This window comes from Somniosus microcephalus, chromosome 12, assembly GCF_052327205.1.
Source record: "Somniosus microcephalus isolate GS21.2 chromosome 12, FLI_Smic_1.0, whole genome shotgun sequence".
Classification (NCBI taxonomy): domain Eukaryota; kingdom Metazoa; phylum Chordata; class Chondrichthyes; order Squaliformes; family Somniosidae; genus Somniosus; species Somniosus microcephalus.
Genome location: NC_140998.1, coordinates 72407053 through 72423631, shown reverse-complemented (window position 1 = coordinate 72423631; position 16579 = coordinate 72407053). Strand labels below are relative to the sequence as shown.

Below are 16579 nucleotides of genomic sequence, written 5' to 3'. Positions count from 1 at the left end.
AGAGAGATTAAGCAAAGTGAATGGAGTGGGGGAGGGGAACAATTAGATACAAGGGGCTGGATTTTGCCAACCCTGAGGGGGCAGGTTTGGAGGCGGGACTGTTGGGAAAATTTGAAAAAATAACGGCAGGTTCTGATCCCGCCGTCAACACGCCTCCGTGCAACTTTGCCAGAGATGGGCTTGCAGAGTCCATTTCGGTTGCGCCTCCAGGCGGCAGGTTAGGCCCTTAACTATCACTTACCTACCTCTATAATCCCATTTTGAGAGGCCTTTCAAATGTTGTCACATTTCCAGCATGCTGCACGTCTCTCCTGAAACATGCCTGCTAATCCTGTCGGGTTCACAAGTGGCTGGCTTCCTAACAGCTGCAGCTCCACCATAAAAACAGAGCTTTCAACAAGGATCAGTTGCAGGTGGCAGAACTTTTGTTTTTTCAGGTCTTTGAGAACTTTTTGCAGGTCCACTGATTTTGGATGTGGTGAAGCAGAGATCCATCTCCACTGTGACCTCCTGGGAAAACTCTCTCCCCACATTGACTCAACGCTTCCTCAACTGAGATATCTACCAGCAGCATGGGAACCATTTATTTCCTTTCATCCTGGACCTCAGATTTGGACGAAGACCAGCTGCGGCAGCAGCAGAACCCGGAACAACAGCAGCACCAACAGCAGGAGCAACAGGAGCGCCAACCTGCTGCTCACCCACCTGAAGCTGCACAGGGCAGAAGGCGCCAGCGCAGGGAAGCAGGTCGCCGCAGGAGATACCCCCAAAACAGGGTTTACAGGATGAGGTTGAGCTTCCTCAACATGAGTGAGCAGCAGTGCCAAAGGAGGCTGAGAGAGGTAGTCGGCGACATCTGTGCAATGCTGCAGCAAAACCTGGAGCCCAGAAGAATGGGTGGACAGCCCTTACCAGTGGCTGTCAAAGTCACCGCCACACTGAATTTTTTTGCTTTAGGCTTCTTCCAGGGCTCATCAGCAGACAGAAGCGGCATCTCCCAGTTGGCCGCAAACACTTGCATCATGCAGGTTACCAATGCCCTCTTTGCAAAGGCGCACAATTACATCCACTTCTCCACGGATAAAGCAAGTATAACCGCGCGTGCGGTTAGCTTTGCAAATAAGGCAGGCTTGCCAAGGGTGCAGGGCATCGTAGACTGCACACATGTGGCCCTTAAGGCACCCCATCACAACCCAGCTCTTTTTGTCAACCACAAGTGCTTCCACTCCCTCAACGTGCAGCTGGTGTGTAACCACAAGGACATTTTGCATGTTTGCGCCAAGTACCCTGGCAGTTGTCATGACTCGTTCATGCTGCGGCAGTCTAGTGTGCCTCCGCTCATCAATGCGCCAAACCAACTTTCCGGGTGGCTATTTGGAGACAAGGGCTATCCCCTGAAGATGTGGCTAATGACATCGTTCAGGAGGTCATCCAATGAAGCTGAGGAGCGCTACAACTCCAGACACATTTTGACCAGATCCATCATCGAGCAAACCATCGGCTTGCTGAAGATGCGATTCAGATGCCTTGACAGATTAGGTGGAGCCCTGCAGTACTCAGCAGCCAGATTCTCCAGAATTGTCATGGTCTGCTGTACACTGCACAACATCGCACAGCATCGTGGCTTGTAGCTGCCTGAGGAACAAGTGGCTCAGCGCATAGCCTCCTCAGATGAGGAGGAGGATGATGAGGAGGAGGCGAACGAGAACGAAGACCTTGCGGATGCGCATCAACCAGCTGCAGCAGTACGCGAGCACATTGCTGCCCGGGATGCAAGGGATGAACTCATTTTGGCTATATTTGCTTAAGTTGCCCATTCAAAGACATGTGCCTGGCACCTTCTTACCACACCATAGACAATGGTGTAGGAATTAACAGCGGGGTTGGGGTTATTGTCTCTGGCCAGCCAGAGGTCTCTGAGCTGCTCCAGGGACTCCCGTGCGGTTTGAAGCGCTCCCCTATTCCTGGTTCTGACCGCCGAACTTATTCGGTAGCAATGTAGACAGAAAACGTGACTCATGGTTGGGTGCAAAACAGACCAGTATTTATTGAAACAAAAAGAAACGAATTGAAAATAAACAATACAGCACACCTATGCTGAAATACAGCACTATACTTCTTAGTACAACATTGTTACTTAAATACAGCACCTTTAATACAGTGCACCTTGCTCACTACAGTACCTTTTGCTTAGTGGCTTTTACTTAAATACAGCACCTTTAACTAGTGCAACACACTTTTAATACAGTACACTTTGCTCACTACAGCACCTTTTGCTTAGTGGCTTTCACTTAAATACAGCACTTTTAATACAGTTACTTAGTGTTCACTACAGCACTTTTCTGCTTAGTGCAACACTGTTACTTCAATAGGGGAGGAGAAAACGGATGCAATGAGGGAAAATTGACTAAAATTACAGTTTTAACAAGATTCCCCTTAATTCCCACCCCTTAATACCTATTCTAAGTTGCCTTGTAATGGGCCAGAAAAGGTATGCTCACCAATGAAACGCCTGCTCCGTGCCCTTGCGGTCTTAGATTCTTCACCACCCTGAAGATAGAGATACCCCAGTGTTTAAAAGTAACTGTTGGTATTCCACTCCCTTGGGCGGGCTCCTGTGTTGTAGAGGGCACAGAGGCGAGGCTGCAGAGGCAGAGAGAGGCTTCCTGAGAAGCTATCTTATACCCCATTTGGAGCCGAAATCTTCCCGCCCAAATCCGGATGCATCTGGGCTAAACAAAAGGGATCCGATGTCCCCATTAACTGTGATGGGTTTTGGATGAATTACCCATTTCCTGGTGATGGGTTTTTGAATGTATTCCCATTCATTGTGATGGGTTTTTGAATGTATTCCCATTCATTGTGGTGTGTTGAATGAAACTGTCTCAGTTTGAAAAACCATGTCTATTTCCTTAAGTAACCAGCCCTTGGATGTTAGTGTAAACAAACTGATTGTCCTGTGGTCACACCCAACCGCAATTGATTGGCAGTCTCAAGTGGTTCAACATTGTAGCAGTTTAGTGTAAACAAACATCGATTGTCCTGCAGGGAGGGAAACTCCCTGAACTGCCTTTGATTGACAGTTTAACTACTCCATTGCTTCAGGGCTGGGGTTTTTCTAAATCCTTTGTCAGCCATCTTTGATTTTCCCTTTTCATATGCACTTTTGCCACGAGGTCGAACAGCCATCTTTGATTATCCCTTTTCACAGACACACACAGGCTGCCTTTCAGTCCTCTTTTGTCAGCCTGTGCTTTGAAGAGAGACTGTCCTTTTGTCTTCTGCCACGAGGTCTGACGGCCATTTTGATCCCTGGATTTTTAAAGGTATATTCTACCCAGGTATTCTTTAATCAAAAATCAATCTTCGGAACTGTAGAAAATTTTGAAATTATTGCAAAATCCTACAATGGACAAGAACCTGTGGCTTCCTATCACTCTGACAACCATCATGACAAATACAATTCACCCTGAGCTTCAACAGTTTGCCATCACTTCATTTTAATGCATTGACTAAAGGATGGCAATTAACAACTAAACACAACAGAACACCCAAGTGACTACCCTTGTGACTACTTGTGCTTTATCTTCCTCTTATGCATGCTCCTACGTGGTGCTTCCCCTGTGGCTTCAGCAGATGTGGAGGCCCTTTGCTCACTCTCGTGCTGCTCCTGCTTCGACACCTTTGGCGCGCATCCTCTGGGGTTGCGAGCCTGTGAGGGCTCACCAACAGGCTGCTCCTCCTACGGCTGTGCAGGGACTGAGACACCCATCTCAGTTGGGTGAGGACTCTGGTAGGGCTCTGACCGCAGGCTCCGCATTGGCATGGGAGTGTGAGCACTTGGAGAGGAGCCCCCACTTCCTTGTTCTCTGCCACAAACATCCCTCTCATGGGTCAGCCCCACTTCAGAGCTAGCAAGTGGCTTGACAGCACCTTGCTGCACTTCCGGGGGGCCAGGAGGACCCATTTCTGCACTGGAAGTCCTATTCCTGGGGACTTCCGTGAAGGTCTGGTTTCTCTGATCAATAGCTGTCCATCGCTCACCCAGAGATGTCAGTTTATTCTGAACATTCACCATGTTTTCAAAACCCTGGCGACTTAGCTCCTCCATGGCCGTAGCCATCCTCTCCTCTACCGTAGCCACCCTTTCCACGGAGGTAGCCATCCTTTCCACGGAGATTGCCATCCTTTCCGCGGTGATGCGTTCATGCGCCAATGCCTCCACAAAGGCTCTGCTCATGTTCGCAATGGACTCCTCCATTTGCTCCACATTCGCAGCGACCCTGGAGACAAAACCTGCCGGAGACTCCTGCACCTGTTCCTAGAATTCCAGTACCGCTCTCCTTCTGGATGGACCCGGAGGCACAGGGTCAACATGCAGCTGAGCCGAGCTGGCAGAGTCCTGCGCCCTCCGACGAGGACTCTCCACTGCTGTCCCTGTCTCCACCATCTGCTGATGCTCACTTGTGAGCTGTGATATACCAGGTGACAACACTACTCTATCTCGTGAAGGTCCCACCAAGGTGTGAGTGTCAGTGCTGGTGCTGGGTGCGCTTAATTCTGCTGACGCTGCACCCTCAAAGGTTGCAGCTTCCTCTGAAGAGTCTTGAGGCTCAGGCTGTTCCTCCTGGGCAATGGGGACGGGGGTTCTCGATGGTCCTGTGGGGGAGTAAAGGCATGAGTTAGACATGTGATATTAACGTAGCAGGCACATTGACTTGTGCAGGTGATCATAACTCAATCTGTATGAACATCAGATGCTATATCAATCACTCATGCAATGTCAATGAGAGAGATGCCAAACTATTCTGTCACCAGCTTGCTCTGATGTGCCCATCTGTCCGTCCCCCACTTCCACATCCTCCTCAACTCCCACGATCTCGAGGGCCGACTCCTCTGCGCTGGTAAGATGGGCTATTGAGGGTGGCCCTCCTCCGGTCTTCGCCCTTTCCCTCTTATTGTGGGCTCTCTTTTCCTGCAATGAGGGACACAAGTGGAGTTTGAATGAGAATGATGGTGTGAGTGTAGATAATCCATAGCATAGATGCTTAGAAGGACACAAAGATGGAGTGAGGTCCCAATACTAAGGGCCCTCCCTGTGTGTTGTTAGTTGTTGCCATAGCATAACAGTGATAGGGAGTGTGAGGGCAGCATAGTCGAATAGTTAAGTGATTGTGCACATAGAGAGGGAATGGTTAATGGTGCAAGGGATGTAAGGGTAAAGTGGGATGTGTAGGAATAGGTTGACAATGCAGAGTGCTGGTGATGAGAGGAGATGGGGAGCAGAATGAGGGTAAAGGTGATGCTATATTCACTTTGCCTGTTCAAACAAGGTCATTGAACCTTTTTCAGCACTGCAGCCAGGTTCTGCTGCACATCAATCTGGAACTGACCTCCTGGGCAACTTGCAGCCACACAGCTTTGGTCTGGTGGGGAGGTTTTTTCCTCCCAGATGAAGGAAACAGCACCTCCTTTTGTGCTCTGGCTCCCTCCACCAGAGCATGGAGTGAGTCATCATTAAAGCGTGGTGAGGCCCTGGGCCTTGAAGTCGACATTCCACGAGCTCCAAACACTATTATGAACAGAAGCAAACACAAGTGTATAGGCTGAAAATGAACCAAGGCTGTTTGGAGCCCTTAAATGCAGCTGGAGAAATGACATCATCAGATTCGAGTTTCAAGCCCAAAAAACTAATTGGGCCAGGGGTGCGCACACACTGGGAATCAATTGCCCAATTATGGCAAAATCGCAATTTTTTCCCACCCGACAGCGGAGGCGGGATCGGGACCCGCTGACCGCCTGACCCGCACCCAACCCGCCACCAATGGCAAAATCGAGCCCAAGCTGTACCTCCAAAATAGTCTTTCCTTTACTGTCTGTCATTATATTACCAAGCATTTATGAACGGACTGTCACTGCTTTCATATTATCCTTGATTAACCTGTTTCTGCTAATATGTTGCTACTATAGCAAAAATGTGATCTAAAAAGTTGTAACTTTATAAATTTTCTTCTTAGATTTTTTTGTCAAAGGCTGAATAAAGATCTGTGACGACTCAGGACAATCATCACATGGTCATGTTAATCCCAGCACAGAGTCAAAGTGCTTCTATCCACAATAGCGCTGCTCATTTTAACTTTTGGGCGGCTGGAATGCCCCTCCCATCTCCACCCCCCCCGAATCCCCGAATGCCGGGAGTGAAGAGCCCAGAGCCATTTTGTGGCACGGGCCTCATTTAAATAGAACAAGCTACGGGTGTCAAACGGGCATCCCAATCCAGCTTGCTGGATTCGAGCCAGCAACAAGGTAAGTCCTAGGGGAAGGGCTACAATCGTAGAGGGGTGGGGGAGGGGGGGAGACTGGAGTGGCAGCAGGCCAGATTATGTTTGTGGAGCCTGGAGGAGAACACCTGCTTCTCCTGGCCCCCCAAAATTATTGAAACCTTACTTTTTTGGGGGCATCTTCTGCTGTAACACCAGTGGAACTGGTTAGAGAGTACATGGCAGAGGCTCCGCTCAATTCTGTCCTAAAATGGCGATCGGGGTCCTATGTAGATCATAGGGGGTTAAGTTTAATATGACCAAACCATCATCAATGAAGGGTAATGGCATTAATATGGGGTCAGGAGGCTTATCGCCCCGTTAATGTCAATGCTCCAGCTGCTGCTATTTTAACAAGGCCTACTGCTAGTTGACCAAAGTCAACTTCCCAGCAGTAGGCCCTTTTAATATGCAAATTGGGGTCACTGGGTAGTGATCCGGAGTGGGAATACTGTCCATTTCTTCCTCTCCCTAGTCTGGGGATAATAGTGCCCCAAGATCAGCTAACTGGCTACAGACTGGGGGATTAAACTTGGAACCTTCCTGGTCCACATGGCTCAATAGAATCATGCTGGGCCATAAGACCGAGCTCCACCTCCTCAGGACCTCCACCATAATCATTTGCACTACTTGCTCTTGTAAACTTTGATTTCCGGATTGCTTTAAGTCACTAAATCATTTTACACAATATTATAATGGTGGTTTTACTGCATAGTAACTTTTTGGGGTAACAGAGCTAAATTCTGATTTAAAACAATGATTAAAAATGTGACATGCCATCAAAAATAAATTATTGAGTGAAAAAGCGGAAAATGCTATGCATAAATCTGAGTGGCTGAGTACATTTACTGCACAGCTACCAGCTAAATAGTTTAGATGCCCATGGGTAGGATAGTTCTGCCTTGTGCCTCATTTTATTTAAATTTGCTCTTATATTCACTTCTGGAGGTAGAATTACATGTAGAACCATGATACTCTTATAAGATATTGTCGAAGGAAGTGATGCTTTTCAAAGGAACAAACATGGTTCAGATGTGCAATAAAAATTAGGCATATTGATTTGTTGTGAATTCTACCCAATCTGGGTAATGAGGTGAAATGAGATGAAATACAGAACAACAAATGAATGATTTAGTTAGTAAATCCTTTGTTATAATACTACATAAATTACACTTCTTTCCCTCAGTTACAGGCATGAGTATAAATTCTCACATGTTCTCTATTTTCCACCCTGTTCTTTTTCGTAGTTAGTTTACGTAGATACTGAACAATTGCTTTTATCTTTTGACATCAAACTTTGTACTTTTTAGGAGCAGGTAGAAAACCGGAAGAAAATCTGGATCCTAATTTGACCAGAATTTTTCATGATTTCATAGCAATCATGCCTATGGTGGCTCAAGTGAACCAAATAAGTGAAGAACTTAACAAGGTACGCTTGCGCATTTCCTGTGATGTTTCAAGAAAACATCCCTGTGGCTGTAGTTAAGACCTTGTAATCCTGCCTCAGCAATGAAATCTGCTGGGGAGCAACATGGAGCTCAGCTCTGTCGCTCACAATAAAGCTACAGGTTGGGAAGTGACAACTAATTATAGGTTACAGAAGAGTAACATTCTTGTGCATGTTACTCTTATTGGTATCAGTTATTCTATAATACTAATTATATGTTCTCTCCCTTTGTTAAAGATACTTTCTAATGTTAAAATGTAATACTGCAATAAAGGCCCCAATATTGACAGGGGCGGTTTTTCCGAGCAGAGGGGCGGAGATTCGGTCAGGAAACCCGAAAGTATGGGTTTCCCCATTAACTCCACAGCGTGCATATTTTCTTTTTGACAGTTTCCCCCCTTGGAAGTCAGCTGATTGACAGGCTTGGCTTCCAGTCGGGCGGGGAAGACTCTGGAGCAGGCCGCAGCCCCAGGTAAGGAGCAGGCCGCAGCCCCAGGTAAGGAGCAGGCCGCAGCCCCAGGTAAGGAGCAGGCCTGCAGCTGCTACTGGTCATGGGGGTGGGGCGGGGGGGGCGGTTCTGATCCCGAGGAGGGGGAGGAGTCGTCGAATCCCTGACCCCATGGGATGGTCCGATCCTCGACCAGGGGAGTTCTCCTGGTGTCCTGGCCAATAGTTATCCTCAACCAACATAAAACAGAGTATCTCATTGCTGTTTGTGGGACCTTGCTGTGTGCAACTTGTGCAACAATGACAAGACTTCAAAAGTACTTCATTGGCTGTAATGTGCTTTGGGATGTCCTGAGGTCATGAAAGGAGCTATATAAATGAAGGGTAGACCAAGCTGGGACCAACCAGTTGCCACAAGGGAGGGAGGTAAAATCACCAGGGAATTCAATCCATGCCATCTTGCATGGCTCTCAGTGGTCAATCACAGAGATGTATGTGCGGAGGCCTGGGAGCACCTAACTTTCCCAATTTGCATCCTTGGAATAGTGGGTGGCACCGAGTTCCTAAAAATGGAGAGAGAAAAAGGGTTTAAAATGGTGCAGAGAAACGTGAAGGTTTTTTTTAATGCACTAGCATAGTACTTGTGCCTTTTTTTCTTTCCAAAGGCTGTTACCTTCGAGCTTGAGGTGAAAAACTTAACATCAACAGATGCCAGGGGAGAGGAATTAGAAAAAGAAATTATTGTAAAGGTAACAAACAAGCTAGTCAAAGAGGTAAGTCACATCAGCAGCAGCTATGTGTAAGCAATGCTAAATTCTACGCTGTTCATATAAGATTTCAAATCTAAATGAATTATGTCGATGCAAATTTAATCTGAATATTGTATTAATATATTTTCCAGATGTGTGACTTAAGTAGTATCAAAATAATGAAATATTCTTTACTAAAATGTACTGAAGTTCGCTAATTATTGCATAATATTCCACCTAAAATATGTGGGTATGTTAGCACAGGGCATGGTCTGTTCACATGACTCCAGTCTCACACTACATGGTTAACTCTAATGCCCCCTAGCAAGCCACATAGTTGTAAAAGGTCAACACCATCTTCTCAGGGAAACTCGGGATGGGCAACAAATGCAGTCTTTTCAGCATCTCCAACGGTCTAGGGACAAATAAAAAAGTAGATACTTCGAAGGACATAGAATGAAAACCTGCACTTGTATTTCCTTTAATCGTTAAAAAAAATTGTACCTCAAATTCATGAATCACCGACTTGTGAGTCTTTACCTGCACCTAACACTGGCAGTAAAACCCGTGCGCAGTCACAAAGGTGTGATAGCACCATGCAAGCTGCTGTGCCACTCAAAGTGGTGGCCCTGAGTTATTAGGAAAAGGAGTCATGCCAAATTTATTCAAATAATTTTTATAACTGTCTGCTCCCACAGTAAGAATAACACTGCTGAATAATTTACTACATTGTAGGGGTAAGCATAGACTCCATCTATTTGTTTTTTTTACATCTGCCTGGAGGTCTTCCTGGCATGCATACAATTCCTTATCTGACAGTTCAGACCTCTGCCAATTCCATACTGAGCCAGATACGAGACTCCCAAAACCAGCGCTCTACTCGGAGCTCCGGCACGGCAAGAGAGCCCCAGGTGGGCAGAGGAAACGCTTCAAGGACACCCTCAAAGCCTCCTTGAAAAAGTGCAACATCCCCATCGACACCTGGGAATCCCTGGCCCAAGACCGCACAAAGTGGAGGAGAAGCATCCGGGAAGGCGCCGAACACCTCGAGTCTCTTCGCCAGGAGCAAGCGGAAGCCAAGCGCAAACAGCGGAAGGAGCGCACGTCAGCCCAAGCACCCCACCCACCCGCCCCTTCAACCACCATCTGCCCCACCTGTGACAGAGACTGTAGGTCCCGCATTGGACTCATCAGTCACCTGCGAACTCATTTTTAATGTGGAAGCAAGTCATCCTCGGTTCCGAGGGACTGCCTAAGAAGAAGACTGAGCCAGATGCCAGTATAGAAGTTCAGTGTGACTCATCCATTGAATTTTCCTACCTCCCTGTAGCAACGCAACGTAACGCAACTCATCTCAGCCCAACAGCTCCAAGGCTAAGATCAGGAGTTTGCCATATAAGGACTTATGGGTATGATGTCACATTCTTTCACTCCACTACACAGCATTTATATATGGGTGCGTTAGTAAACTGGTTAAGGTACTGGATTAGCTACGCAGAGGTCATAGGGACACACTCCACCATGATACGTTGTGAAATGAAATTCAATAAATGTGGTCATTTGTAGGCTGACACAGAAAAAAACCTCTTGACAAACTGTCAGATTGTTGGAAAGACCCGACTGATTCATTAATGTCCTTCAGGGAAGGGAGCCTGCTACTCAAATTTGAACCTGGCTTCTATTTGTTTTGTGTTTAGTTTTCTGGACTTGTATGAGCATGTTCATCTTTCGCATGCCATACTTGATCAAACCAATAGGCTCCTCTAGGCCATTTATTTCTGTGTTCAGTGCCTGTGACTGGAAAACAAAATGGGTTTATTGGTTTATTTCAAGGTCGAGGTCTGGCCACGAGACAAGTTCACTGATCGAAAGCTTTTAATTGAAGACATTTACCAGCACTTTCTAGAAAATGGAACAGTACATAATAAGATGGAACAAGATCCATTCTGGGATCCTGTTGAGACCTTGCATCTTGGGAGGTAAAAATCAGAGAGCACACGCTGCTAGAGTATGATGTTTTCATCAACCTTAGTATTGATTATTGCCCATGTAACATTTTGAGATGTCATCTATTTTGCCTCAAAGGGATATTGCTTTAATTTGTATTATGATGTTGCTATGATGTTAGATTCTGTTCACAAAAGGTTGGCTCCTAGAGATATACAGGATTTCTGGGATGTTACTTAGGACGAATTAGTTGGAATACCAACAACAATAACCTGCATTCATATAGCGCCTTTAATGTAGTTAAACGTCCCAAGGTGCTTCACAGGAGCGTTGTCAAACAGAATTTAACACTGAGCCACATAGAGAGATACTAGGACACGTGAAGAAGTAGGTTTTAAGAAGTGTCTTAAAGGCAGAAAGAGAGGTAAAGAGGCGGAGAGACATAGGGAGGGAATTCCAAGACGTAGGGCCTAGGCAGCTGAAGGCAGAGCTGCCAATGGTGGCGTGATTAAAATCATGAATGCGCAACAGGCCAGAATGCAGATGAATTAACCAGCTCAGAGGTGTGTATTCTCACATATCACATCAGTTTTGAGACAATGGAGACTGTTAAGCACATTCCAGAGCTGTTTGCAGCTTTAATGTCCAAGCGGTCTTCATTTAATAAGCCCAGTGGGGGAAGGAGTACTATTTGCCATATCCTCCATATCAAGAGGGAGGTTTCTCCTTTTAAAGTGGTAGCTTTGATTGGCAGCTCTTCGGAACAAAAGCAAAATACTGCAGATGCTGGAAATCTAAAATAAAAACAGAGAATGCTGGAAATACTCAGCAGATCAGGCAGCATCTGTGAAGACAGAAATGGAGAGAGAGAAATAGATTTAACGTTTCAGGTTGATGACCTTTTATCAGAACTTACGAAAGGTCATCGATCTGAAACGTTAACTCTGTTTCTTTCTCCTCAAGTGCTGCCTGACCTCCTGAGTGTTTCCAGCATTTTCTGTTGTTATCTCAACACATGGAGCTGGGGGTAGGGTCAGGGTCAGCTTTGTCCGTCCATCTCTCTAAATCGGTCTGGAGCAGTTTGAGTCTGGAATAGTGAGAGTGACAGACAGGTCTTGGCTTCTAAAGTTAGTGCCAGTTACTACAGGGATTGCGAACTTGTAAGTAACTTTCTGCCCAGAATGGCAATAGGTGATGCACGGTTTATTGTTTTGATGTTATGAAGAATGGGAGGAAATAAATTAATTTTACTAAAAGACAGTATCCTATTTTACCATATATTTCAGATAAAATAACCCAGTTTGTTGGCTCATGATCAGTCTCATCTCACTAGAGTGCTTTTCAGTCTATCTTCTCAAAGATAGAAGAAAACACATGGTAGCGCACATGAGGTCATACAATCCAGGGCAGACAATGAGGTGTCTTACTGTTACGATCTCTGGGTCATGCTATTGTTTAACTAGATAAAGATACTCTTCCAGTAATAGGTGATGTGATGTCTGCTTATATGAGTGATCCAAGGCAATGAACCCAAGAGAATATCTAGAGCAGACCTGAAATTAGTAACACACATGTCGAGTGTTATGATTTTACATCAACCTTATTATTGTTTACTGGCAATAGTTGGAGCCATTTACAACTATAATCAATAGAAATGTTGTGACAACTTTATTAGCTCTCAGGTAACATGTTTAAAAATGGCAAAGTTAATTCATCGGTAAAATGGTCAATTGTGCCATTTTCCTACCAACATGAACCAGTGTAAATGTGTTGCAGTGCCCACGTGTGGTTGGAAACTTTGGCATATTGCATAGCTTATGAAGACCAGGTGGACGTTAATAACAATCAAGGAAAAGAAGAAGCAGTTATACAGATCAGACTGCTCCCCTGCACACCAAGGGGCGAGTAAGTTCAAAACACCACTACAGAACGCTAACACACTTAACTTGATTTAAATAAATAATATCTTCAACTTTTTTCAAACACTACTAGGATTATAAAGGTAAATTGGATTGTACTGTTAGCTAGATGATTGCCTTTCCCTTCTGTCACCTGAGTTTGAATCTGGCCCAAACTGATAGGAAGGTTTTCTCTTTCTGATGGAGCATCAAGTGAAATAGTGGTCAAGGAAAGAATATTTATTTATCAGAAATTGACGTAACTATGGGCACATTCTTCCTATGACACCAGTCCCAGGATACATAGACATGATAGAGGTTTGATCTGTTTGGATAAATATAGAAACATAGAAAAAATAGGAGCAGGAGTAGGCCATTCGGCCCTTCGAGCCTGCTCCGCCATTCAATATGATCATGGCTGATCCTCTATCTCAATACCATATTCCCACTCTATCCCCATACCCCTTGATGCCTTTTGTGTCTAGGAATCTATCTCCTTCTTAAATATATTCAGTGACTTGGCCTCCACAGCCTTCTGTGGTAGAGAATTCCACAGGTTCACCACCCTCTGAGTGAAGAAATTTCTCCTCATCTCAGTCCTAAATGTCCTACCCCATATCCTGAGACTGTGACCCCTTGTTCTAGAACCCCCAGCTAGGGGAAACATCCTCCCTGCATCCAGTCTGTCTAGCCCTGTCAGAATTTTATATGTTTCAATGAGATCCCCTCACTCTTCTAAACTCTAGTGAATACAGGCCTAGTCGACCCAATCGCTCCTCATACAAAAGTCCTGCCATCCCAGAAATCGGTATGGTGAACCTTTGCTGCACTCCCTCTATGGCAAGTATATCCTTTCTTAGGTAAGAAGACCAAAACAGCACACAGTACTTGAGGTGTGGTCTCACCAAGGCTCTGAATAACTGTAATAAGACATCCTTGCCCCTGTACTCAAATCCTCTTGCAATGAAGGCTAACATACCATTTGCCTTCCTAACTGCTTGCCGCACCTGCATGTTTGCTTTCAGTGACTGGTGCACAAGGTCACCCAGGTCCCTCAGTACATCAACATTTCCCAATCTATCACTATTTAAATAATACTCTGCCTTTCTGTTTTCCTACCGAAGTGGATAACTTCACACTTATCCACATTATGCTGCATCTGCCATGTATTTGCCCACTCACTCAACTTGCCTAAATCGCCTTGAAGCCTTTTTGCATCCTCCTCACACTCACAATCCCACCTAGTTTCGTGTGGTCAGCAAACTTGGAAATATTATATTTGGTTCCCTCATCCAAATCATTGATATATATTGTGAATAACTGGGGCCCAAGCACTGATCCCTCGGTACCCCACTAGTCATTGCCTGCCACCCCAAAAAAGACCCATTTATTCCTACTCTGTTTCCTGTCTGTTAACCAATTTTCAATCCATGCCAGTATATTACCCCCAATCCCATGTGCTTTAATTTTGCACACTAACCTCTTATGTGGGACTTTATCAAAGGCCTTCTGAAAATCCAAATACACCACATCAACTGGTTCTCCCTTATCTATTCTACCAGTTACATCCTCAAAAAACTCCAGTAGGTTTGTCAAACACAATTTCCCTTTCATAAATCCATATTGACTTTGTCTAATCCAATTGATATTTTCTAAGTGTCCTGTTATCACATCCTGTATAATAGACTCTAGCATTTTCCTTACTACTGATGTTAGGCTAACCGGTCTGTAGTTCCCTGTTTTTTTTATCTCCCTCCTTTTTTAAATAGTGGGGTTACATTTGCCACCTTCCAATCTGCAGGAACTGTTCCATAATCTACAGAATTTTGGAGGATGACAACCAATGTATCCACTATTTCCATGGCTACCTCTTTTAGTATTCTGGGATGCAGATTATCAGGCCCTGGAGATTTATCGGCTTTCAGTCCCATTAATTTTAATTTCTCTAGCACTATTTTTTTTACTAATACTAATTTCCTTTAATTCCTCCTTCTCACTAGACCCTTGGTTCCCTAGCATTTCTGGGAAGTTATTTGTGTCCTCTTCCATGAAGACAGAACCAAAGTATTTGTTTAGTTGCTCTGCCATCTCCTTGTTCCCCATTATAAATTCTCCTGTTTCTGACTGTAAGGGACCTACATTTGTCTTCACTAATCTTTTTCTTTTTACATACTTGTAGAAGCTTTTACAATCCGCTTTTATGTTCCTTGCAAGTTTAATCTCATACTCTATTTTTCCCTCTTAATCAATCTCTTGGTTCTTTTTCGCTGAACTCTATACTGCTCCCAATCCTCAGGCTTGCTACTTTTTCTGGCAAATTTTTATGACTCCTCTTTGGATCTAATACTATCCTTAATTTCTTTAGTTAGCCATGGTTGGGCCGCTTTTTCTTTTGTGTTTTTACACCAGAAAGGAATATATAACTGTTGCAATTCATGCATTCATTCCTTAAATGTTAGCCATTGCCTATCCACCATCATGCCTTTTAATGAAGTTCCCCAATCTATCATAGCCAACCCACTCCTCATACCTTCGTAGTTTCCTTTGTTTAGATTTATAACCCTAGTTTTGGATTGGACTTCTTCACTTTCCATCTTAATGAAGAATTCTATCATGTTATGGTCACTCTTCCCTAAAGGACCCCACACAACAAGATTATTAATTAACCCCTTTTCATTGCACAATACCCAATCTAGAATAGCCTGTTCCCTAGTTGGCTCCTCAACGTACTGGTCTAAAAAACCATCTCTTACACACTCCAGGAATTCATCCTCCACAGTATTATTGCTAATTTGGTTTGGCCAGTCTATATGTAGATTAAAGTCACCCATGATTACTGTGGTACCCTTGTTACATGCATCTCTAATTTCCTGTTTGATGCCATCCCCTACATTACCACTACTGTTTGGAGGCCTATAAACAACTCCCACCAATGTTTTCTGCCCCTTGGTGCTTCTCAGCTCCACCCAGACTGATTCTACATCTTGATTTTCTGAGCTAATATCCTTTCTCACTATTGCTCTGATTTCATCCTTTACTAACAACGCCACCCCACCTCCTTTTCCTTTTTGCCTGTCCTTCCTAAATATCGAATATCCTTGGATATTCAGCTCCCAGCCTTGGTCACCCTGCAGCCATGTCTCCGTAATTGCAATTATATTGTATACATTTACATCTATTTGCGCTGTTAACTCAGCTACCTTATTACGACTGCTTCGTGCATTCAGACCACAGTACCTTTAGATTTGCCTTTTTAACATTTTTAGATATCTTAACATTTTTAGATACTATGACACCTATTTGTCTTATTACCATTTTTTCTTACCCGGACCCTATTTGTTCGTGCACTCCTTTGTTTGTACACTCTGTCCCTTCCTGACACAATCTGGTTATCCTTACCCCAGTCACTTTCCTGTACTGCTTCCTTGTCTTTTCTCTTTAGCATTCTAGATTTCTCTCCACCGCAACCCTCCCCCCACCCCCCCCTGCTTTATTTAGTTTAAAGCCCTATCTACTAAACTAGATAGATTTGGATTCTCCGAATACCAATTAAGAATTTTAGACCATCGTTCAGGTGAGGGGAAGTAACTTTCACTGGACTGCCAGGACTAAAATGTATACCATATACTACATTAGCAGGGATGAGATACATACCAGTTCTCAATACATTGTAAGGGATTGGATGTGTACCTCTCCTTTTTCCTAATTAAACCATCAAGAACTTGAATTGCTAGCCAGAATTAGATTGTTAGAATTAGACACATACCTTCC

The 16579-nt window shown here is 44.6% G+C and overlaps 1 protein-coding gene across 1 annotated transcript in view; it reads left to right on the top strand.

Moving 5' to 3' along the window:
* The window catches only part of LOC147109293 (kinesin-like protein KIF28), a 107109-nt gene that overhangs the window by 63975 nt on the left and 26555 nt on the right, over positions 1 to 16579 (top strand). Inside the window, exons 17-20 of the mRNA XM_086004183.1 lie at positions 7631 to 7749; positions 8880 to 8987; positions 10797 to 10942; positions 12687 to 12815. Coding sequence (XP_085860309.1) covers positions 7631 to 7749; positions 8880 to 8987; positions 10797 to 10942; positions 12687 to 12815 — 502 coding nt within the window. The remainder of the gene's footprint in view (positions 1 to 7630; positions 7750 to 8879; positions 8988 to 10796; positions 10943 to 12686; positions 12816 to 16579) is intronic.